Source organism: Pongo pygmaeus, chromosome 18 (genome assembly GCF_028885625.2).
Source record: "Pongo pygmaeus isolate AG05252 chromosome 18, NHGRI_mPonPyg2-v2.0_pri, whole genome shotgun sequence".
In the NCBI taxonomy this organism is placed as follows: domain Eukaryota; kingdom Metazoa; phylum Chordata; class Mammalia; order Primates; family Hominidae; genus Pongo; species Pongo pygmaeus.
The window spans coordinates 1,801,880-1,810,726 of NC_072391.2; the positions used below are offsets into that span (position 1 = coordinate 1,801,880).

Sequence of the window (8,847 nt, forward strand, 5' to 3'; positions counted from 1 at the left end):
TGTAATTTACATGTGGGGAAATGTACACATTTTTAGTGTACAGTTCACCAAGCTTTGGCAAGCATGTATAGCCTGGTGACCCACAACCCAGTGGAGACCTAGAATATTCCCGTGACCCCAGATGCTGGATTCTGTGTGCCTTCCCAGTCTGTTCAGCTAGCCTGGCCCCTCCCAACTAGGGTTCTCTCGACGGGAGAAAAGGAAACTGGTGTCTTGGCACTCTCTTGGCTCGTCTTTCTGTGGTCAGTAAGGTATTCGGAAGTGGATGGTCCAGCTGCCACCTGGCACATTCTTGAATACAGATCGGAGAGTTCAGAGGACGTGTTCATCCTCCTCCCCCACTACCCATTTGCCCACTGGATAGCAAGTGTGGCAGGAAAGACACACCCTGCTGCTGTTGCCTGCCCAGAGAGAGCCCCCGTTAGGATGTCTGGGGTCTTCCTGCCCACGGTTGCATGGGGCCAGGGCTTGTGGCTGGGCACATCAGGCATGGCGGGTACCATGCCTGACAGCCCTGAACCAGTTGGGCGACGTGGGTCTGGGAGGTGCTGAGGGACCCAGCACCCTGCAGGCATTTCCTTTTGTCGCATGTAGCAGTGCAGATGTTTGGAAAGTCACACATAAATCGTGAAAAACTGGAAACAGGCCAGGCGTGGTGGCTCATGTCTGTAATCCCAGCACTTTGGGAGGCCAAGGTAGGAGGATTGCTTGAGGCCAGGAGTTTGAGACCAGCCTTGGCAGCATAGAGAGACCTCGTCTCTACAGAAAATTTTAAAACTAGCCAGGTGTGGGGGTGCATGCCTGTAGTCCCAGCAACTTGGGAGGCTGAGGTGGGAGGATTGCTTGAGCCCAGGAATTCGAGGCTGCAGTGAGCCATGGTCACCACTGCACTGCAGCCTGGGCAAGAGCGAGACCCTACCTTAAAAAAAAATTAAAGAAAAGCAAAGTTGGAAACAACCTGCATGAGACTAGTCACACAGAAGAAAGTATGGGGGTGGGGATGGCAGTGAGAGTGGGAGACCGTGATGGGGGTGGGGGATGGCAGTGAGGGTGGGAGACCGTGGGACTCGTGGAAAAGAAGGTGCATGTTTGTATGCACGAAGGCCTGTTAAACGAGAAGAGCTCGTCGTGGCGTGTTGAGTCCCTCGGAAGCTCTTCGCACAAGTCTGGATTGGGGCCAGGGCCGGGGCCTGGCCTGGCTGCCTCCAGCCTCAGGACCCTTCTGCTGGACTGGTCCAGACCAAGCAGGGTTCAGGGTGTTTTCCTCTGGCCTTTTCTCCGCAGCAAGCTTCATCTCCCCAGAGAAGAGCCGGAAGATGTTGCCGACTCCCATTGGGACCAACAGTGGCACTTCCTTGCTTGGCCCCAGCTTGTTGGATGGAAACTCGCGGGACTCATTTGTGTCCAGGTCCCTGGCTGACGTCGCAGAGGTGAGTGCATTGACCTCACAGCTGCACCTGACCACCAACCCTCGTGCCAGAGGTTGCCGGCACTCTCCTGCACACCTGTGGGTTACTAAGAGCTGTTTGCCAAGAGTGGAAGGACAGGAGACAACACGTACACACTTAGGTCCGTGACTACTGAGAATGGGGAGATCTGAAGACGCTGGGCCGGCTCTCGTCCCCACATGCAGAATGACAGATTGAGTCATAGCTGAGCTCTGCAGGCCTCTGAACTGGAAGCCCTGGTCTGGGGTGCAGAGCAGGGTCTCTGAAGGCAGCCAGAGCTGAGCAGGGATGTTACCTCTCCTTCACTGGCTGTGGGGTGCTGAGGGGCAGGCAGTGTTGTGGAGGAGTAAGGGGTGGCTGCAGCAGTTGTGTTGTCAGTGCTGCCATCCTAACAGCAGGACGAGGGGCAGGTAGTGTTGTGGAGGAGTAAGGGGTGGCTGCAGCAGTTGTGTTGTCAGTGCTGCCGTCCTAACAGCAGGACGAGGGGCAGGCAGTGTTGTGGAGGAGTAAGGGGTGGCTGCAGCAGTTGTGTTGTCAGTGCTGCCGTCCTAACAGCAGGACGAGGTGCAGGCAGTGTTGTGGAGGAGTAAGGGGTGGCTGCAGCAGTTGTGTTGTCAGTGCTGCCGTCCTAACAGCAGGACCTTTGAGCGGCGTCTCTCTGTCACGTTGAGCTGCGGTGCAGGGGAGCTGGGATGGGCTCTGCTGTCCTCGTGCTTCTCCCACACCCAGGGTAGTGATAGGAGGAGTCACTGGGGCAGGTTCTTGATGTGAAGGCGAAACGTGGTTTGTGACTTTCCTCTTTTGACCAGATGCGGCGTCCCTCTTTGTTGGCCAGGCCATCTGGTTGTAGCCCTCAAGGCGTCCACCACATGGTTTGTGTGGCATTCATGGGCAGGTCAGTCTTGCAGGGTAAAGACAGGCCCATTTCACTGTGACATAAAGTGCAGAGTGGCAGGTGTGTGGGCAGTTGGGTGAGGGCTCTATGGACAGGGAGGGAACTCTAGGTCCAGGAGGTCATCCGCATGGGCTTAGCCCGTGTGAAAGTCCTGGAGCAGCATTCCCCGAATCTAGTCCCCACAGTGTTGGGACATTGGCAGGTGTTCTTGAGGATTTTGTAGGCAGATACTTGAGGGAAACCCTGGATCCAAAAAAGCTCAAAACAGCTGTTTCTCACAGACACCTCCGCTACCCAGTATCCGAATGTGAATCGTGACTCTTGAGATGATGAACTCATGGGTAGGCTTTGGAGAATTCCAAGCCAAGCCATGATATGACTGGAAATTTTAGCCAAATGTACACATAGACACAATTAATAGAGTAGACCTCCATCTCACAGTGTGTGGCGTTTCTCAAACCTGTTTGGCCCCAGAATCATTATTCGGAGCACACCTTGGACTCTGATGTTTCCCGAGAAGCCAGTCTCTGTCTCTTCCCGTGTTTGTGCACATGTTCCTAAGTGCTGGGCTCTGTGGAGATGGGCGCTGCGTACGTGCCCTGAGGCAGCATGCTAGGGCCTTGCTGTTGAGAGGACGGGCCACAGCCCAGTGACAGGAGCCCCTTAGAGTCAGAAATGCAGAGTGTTAGCCTCACCCCAATCAGAATTTGCACCTTTAACAAAATCCTGGGCAACAGATGGCACATGGGAGTGAGTAGCAGAGAAAGGGTGCAGTTAGTATTTGTGAAACGCTGCCCGTCGCGAGTAGTGCAAACACGTATTCACCTGAAGAAAGAGCAAATTAGCGTTCAGCATGGGATTTTCCCGAGAGCCCTCCACTCAGAATGTGAGTGTGTTTCTCAGCAGGTCCTCATCGTCTGGAAGGATGGTGATGAAAGGGTCTGGTGGTAGGGCTAGCATGAAGGGGGCGGGGGTGGAGCTGGGTGGCCCTGGGATGAAAGGGATGGGAGCTGCTGATGGACACACAGGGGAAGGAGAATTACTCTTTGCTTTGCTTTTGAAAACAAATTTTAATTTGTCTGACATTTCCCACAGTCAAAGTGTAAAATTTCATTTACACCATAGCTCTACTCAGAATTTTCCAGACTTCTGGCATTCACAGTGTCATGCAGTTCATTAAGGGATATTTATGCAGGGTCTACTGTGTGCAGACAACGGCCCCTGTCCTCGTGAGGCTTCTACTCTAGAGCAGGACGCAGACAATAAGCGGTGAAAACGGCACATTCTACGTATTTGCTCATGGGACAAGATCCTGGTGCCGAGGCCCTCCCGTCCTCCGTCTCCTCAGCTCCGCGCTGCCTCATTCACTCTGTCATGGCCACCACCTTGGTCGTGCTTTTCAGTCAAAGCCTCTTCCTGTCTCAGGGAACATGCCTGTTGCTTCTTTAAAAAGGAACGTGCTCCCCGCGTGTCCTCATGTCGCTGACGGGAACCTGCTCCCCACATGTCCTCAGGACCGATGGGAACGTGCCCTCACCACATGTCCTTGGGACTCTGACAGGATCGTGCCCTCCACCTGTCCTCATGTCTCTGACGGGAACGTGTCCCCCACCTGTCCTCATGTCTCTGATGGGAACGTGTCCCCCACCTGTCCTCATGTCTGTGACGGGAACGTGTCCCCCACCTGTCCTCATGTCTGTGACGGGAACGTGTCCCCCACCTGTCCTCATGTCTGTGATGGGAACGTGTCCCCCACCTGTCTTCATGTCTATGATGGGAACGTGTCCCCCACGTGTCCTCGGGTTTTACCCCACCTCCCGCTCAGGTCCCAGTCCTTGGAGCACCCTCTCTGGCCTCTTTCCCCGGCACTGTCTCCCCCCTCACTCTGCATCTGTTTCAGCAGGCTGCCCCCAGTGCCTGTGTCTGCTGCATACAGTCTTGTCTACCTGTCGGGTGTCTTCCCCCATAGGTCTCATGGCGGGCAGGGGGACCAGCACCCTCATCCCAGCCATCAGATGTGTCAGGCACATCGTAGGCTCTCTGCGAGCACTTATCTAAAGAGTGTGCGGGCAGACGACAGGTGATTCTGTGATTCTGCACAGAGCCCTGGGCTGCCATCCATGGCTAGGTTCCTGCAGCAGGAGTTAATAGGAGCTTCTCGTCCTGTTTCGGGACCCGCCCTCTGCTGAAGGGCCGGCCGGTCGCAGTGACTTGCTCTTCCTGTCTCCTCTTCCTGCAGGTTGTGGATTCCCAGCTGGTGTGCATGATGAACGAAAACAGCATTGATTACATTTCTCGGTTCAACGACCTGGCCCAAGAGCTGTCCATCGCTGAGCCTGGCCGCCGAGAAGCTCTGTTTGATGGTGGTGGAGGCGGCCCCGCTGTCAGTGACCTGTCCCAGTGACCACACGTCCTGGTGGCGGATGAAGCCCTCTTCGAGCTAGAGAAAAATAGATAAGCCCAGCAGCCCTAGAAGATGGTCTGAACAGAGGCATCTCCGCACCCAAGACTGTACAACGGGCAGGAACGTGGTCGCAGAGCTGCTTCCCCACGAGCAGCAGGCAACGGCGTCCAAGGAGACTAGGATGAGTTCTTGGCAAGGGCCAGCGTTAGAAATCACTGTGGTACTAGAGCCGTTCTTCACCACGCCTGGGTCCATGTTAGGGTCTGCATAGTGATCCCATTTCAGCCTGTGCTCTGCCTCGATTGTTGTGCTGGACATTCCGGTGGCATTTCCTTCTGAGACAAGGGAGTATGTGTGCCTTGGTGTAGTTGCTGTGCACTAGGAGCTGTGATCTCCCTCTCTGCAGGGAGGCCGCAGCCCCTGCTGCTTGCTTTCTGCCAAACCTGTGCTATGCATCAGCTGTGCCCTCTGTGGACTGTAACGGGCAGGACAGTTGGATGTGGCCTGGGCTCGTGCCTGGTGGTGTCGCATCCCAAGGCACCAAGAGCATGGATACTGATCACAGGGCTGCTGCGGAGTCCTGGGGCCCTGGGCTGGTGCCTCCCCTCCCTAGAAGTTTTGTTCGGACTCTTAACAGGGAGTGGGGGCAGGAAGAGTCCTGTACTATGCAGGTTGTGTGGACTTTGCATGGGACCCTGCTAAGCTGGTTGAAAATGTTTTTCTTGTGTTTTAAGAATTAGGAGACATGGAAGAGGAAGAACAAAGTCCCCTCTGTAGTTGGTTTCCTTCCTGTGTCCCTTTGCAAGCTTCCAGGTGATCTAAGGTGTCATTTCTCCCTCCTGGGGTGACCCTTAGGCGCTAATATGATTACAGCAAAGACTTTCCTGATAAGTTCTTAAACTTGATGTGTGACTGTTTGGCACTTGAGACAAACCTGCCTTTGCAGGGAAAGTGTCTCTCACGGGCATTGGTGTAGGCGTGCCTGACATACGTGTTCAGTCCCTTGCATACCTTTGCCTTGAGACTTCTGTGTCTCCTTCCCATTTGGGACACCCAGGCGAGGACCCAGACATCTGGATGTGGTCAGACCGCACCAAAAGTATGCCTTTGTGGTGGTCTCCCTCCTTGCGCCCTCTCGGGTGGCCAGTGTTCCTACTGCAGACGCCCCAACATCCAGTCTTTCCCCAGGACAGAGCTAATAAGGGCCCCTTTGCCTTCTCATCCTCAGGAGTTCCAGGCACATGAGTCACCGTCCAGCCACATCCAGTGTGGCCTGGAGCTGCCACAGAGGTGTTGGGCAGGCCATGCCTGTCCCGCCATCTCTCCCTTCCTGCCTGATTTCATCCCCCGCAGCAGCCGGGATTGATTGTGCTTTCCTAACCCACTTGGACCTACTCCCCCTCCTCCCCACCATTCCTCTTCCCCTACACGTGTGGCACGCAGCAGTCCTCAAGGCCAGCCCTAGCCCCACCACTGCTTCTCTCCCCGTCCACAATGGAGAAGGTGAAAGGAGGAGGGAAGGGCCTTTGTTGTGGACAAGCATGTGGACGCCCTCCGTCCTGCAGTCTTGCCAGCCCACCACAGCCACTGTAGACCACAGGCAGGCCCTGCACTGCACCACTGGGAGTACGTGGAGAGGACAGTGAACTTCCAGGCAAGAGCTTCCTTCTTCTGTCTCACGAGTTTTTCTTAGAGCTCTTGCCTGAGCTGGCTTCCCTCCTTCAGACGTTGACGTGAGATCTTAAGCAAACAGTCCCATACCTCTTAGGGGTGAAAAAAGAAACATGGTGCCACTTGATTGGGAGAGAGACAGCAGTGTTTGAACCACAGCATCTTTACACTATCTTGTGTTTTGTGCTAAGTATACCACCTTCCAAAATTAGCATCTCATTGAGCCAGAGAAGACAAAGAGCTCTCCCTCTGGGCATCTGGCTTTGCTGCGTCTCTAGAGGGTTAGGATACCAGGCCGAGTTCAGGCCACTGCTAGCTTTCTTATACTCCCGCAGGCTAGACCAGAGATGCCAAGTCCCAACAGCACTGAGCTGTGTGCACTGTGCCAGGGACAGGAGGGTTTGTGAACTGCCTGTCAGGGTACCTGTTACCCCCTGACAACTAAGTGGGGTGAAGTTTTGGAGGTCAGAGTCTGCTTTCGTAGGCTTTTTGGACAGCACCTACCACTTGGTTCTCCAGTGTAGACTCCTGGGAGCAGCTGACCGCAGCCATTGCCATCCAGTGGGGAGACGGGTTAGGGAGGAGGACGGGCTGACTCATCTTCTATAATAAAGCTGACAGAGTTCTAGAGGATTCTGCCTCTCTAGTAACTAGACAGGTGATACGCATTTGCTTGCCACATTAAGGGAAAATGGTGTCATTTGTTGCAGAAAAACAATGGATGCATTTTCTTCTGGCCTAAATGAATATTTATGTACAAACATAGGCAACTGTTAAAGGCTGGAATTTTCAAAAGATCCAAACAGAGACTTCCTGCATCTTCTGCCTTTCCAACAGAAGCGGTGATCGTCTCAGTGTGAGCCTGTGGCTTCCTTTGTGCATTTGAGCATGCTGTAATTAAGATGAGATCAGTTTCTTAGAAAAAGCTTTCCTGAATTCCTCTGATGTTGTCTGGGATCTTTCTGCTGATTCACCTTTTCTGGAGATTGGGACAGAGCATCTGTGGTCCAGGGAAGTTAGTCCTCTGGCTTCGATTCTGTTGTGGATGTGCAGTGATGAGCAGGCATTGCATGCCTCAGGGGATGCCTAGTTCGTGGCTTCCTGGCTGTTTTGTCCTTCTGTGTCTTGTAGCTGTAGGGTGCCAGCTCAGGGAGTGGGGTCTTGGCGGCATTTCCGCGGTTGGCCTCGTTGCTTTGCCGCACCTCCAGGTACTGGGCATGAGAGGCCGTGGCCTCGTTTCTGGTGGATAACCTTTTTAGTTTAACAGCATCTTCAATTAGATCACAGCATTGAATTCAAAATTTCTTCTGCAAAGAAAGTTGTGGGGCATAAGACACCGGGAACGAGGGAGGAGGAAGACACTTGTGTTTTCTCTTTAACCCTTGAGCTGTAGCCGATGCATTTGTCAGGAAATACAGCACTTTGTCTTAAGAAAACAAGGAAAGAGGCCGGGCGCAGTGGCTCACGCCTGTAATCCCAGCACTTTGGGAGGCCGAGGCGGGCGGATCACCTGAGGTGGGGAGTACGAGACCAGCGTGACCAACATGGAGAGACCCCGTCTCTACTAAAAATACAGAATTAGCCGGGCGTGGTGGCGCATGCCTGTAATCCCAGCTACCGGGGAGGCTGAGGTAGGAGAATCACTTGAACCTCGGCGGCGGAGGTTGCAGTGAGCCGAGATCGCGCCACTGCACTCCAGGCTGGGCAACAAGAGCGAAACTCGGTCTCAAGTAAAAAAAAGAAAGCAAGGAAAGAGTAATTTACAACGAAGGAAAGAAACCCACAGCACACCCTTCGCGGCTGTCAGCGCTCTCCTGATGTCACAGTGGCTGCGTGTCTTTGGGGTGGGTGAGGTGTGGGGAGCCGAGCCCCTGGCCCTGCCTCCCGCGCCCCGCCCCCCTTCTCTCTCTTCTCGGTTAAGCCATAGCGAGGCCTCCGCTCGTTTCAGATGTGAATTTGTTTTATAGATTATAAATATGCATATACAGTGTATGTATAAAGCAGAATGCCTGCCTTTCCTGGTTATTTTTTGTACCATATTGTAAATTATATTATTTATTCTTTACCAATTTTGGGAATAAAAGGTGTTTTGGTTATTTAATATAATAAGAGCTGTTAAACTTCTGTTTAAATTTCCAGTTCAACTTGTAAATGTTTTTATTGTGCATAAATACATACTAATGTTGATCTAAGGACTGTCGTTTGTGCCCGTTCTTCAGGGCCGCGCGCCCATGCCCGCCGTCCCTGGTCGGGCAGGTGCGGCCCAGGTGCGGCCCCGTGGTGGGCTCGCGGGCTCCCTCAGGCCGGGCTTCCTCCCAAGGGCGCGGCGGTCCCAGGGCCCGCCCCGCCCGCCGCCCAATGCGAGCTCCCAACTCCGCGAGCGGCGTCGCCTTCCCCAATCGGCTGCCGGCGCGGCGCCGACCGTTCAA

General features: G+C 54.0%; 1 protein-coding gene across 14 annotated transcripts in view; it reads left to right on the forward strand.

The window, feature by feature from the left end:
* The window catches only part of CRAMP1 (cramped chromatin regulator homolog 1), a 65,388-nt gene extending 56,778 nt beyond the window's left edge, over window positions 1-8,610 (forward strand). For all 14 annotated transcript variants that reach the window (XM_054454683.2, XM_063654843.1, XM_063654845.1 and 11 more), the window contains 2 exons: window positions 1,285-1,430; window positions 4,583-8,610. In XM_054454683.2, coding sequence (XP_054310658.2) covers window positions 1,285-1,430; window positions 4,583-4,747 — 311 coding nt within the window. In that variant the 3' untranslated portion in view covers window positions 4,748-8,610. The remainder of the gene's footprint in view (window positions 1-1,284; window positions 1,431-4,582) is intronic.
* Window positions 8,611-8,847: the final 237 nt, after the last annotated feature.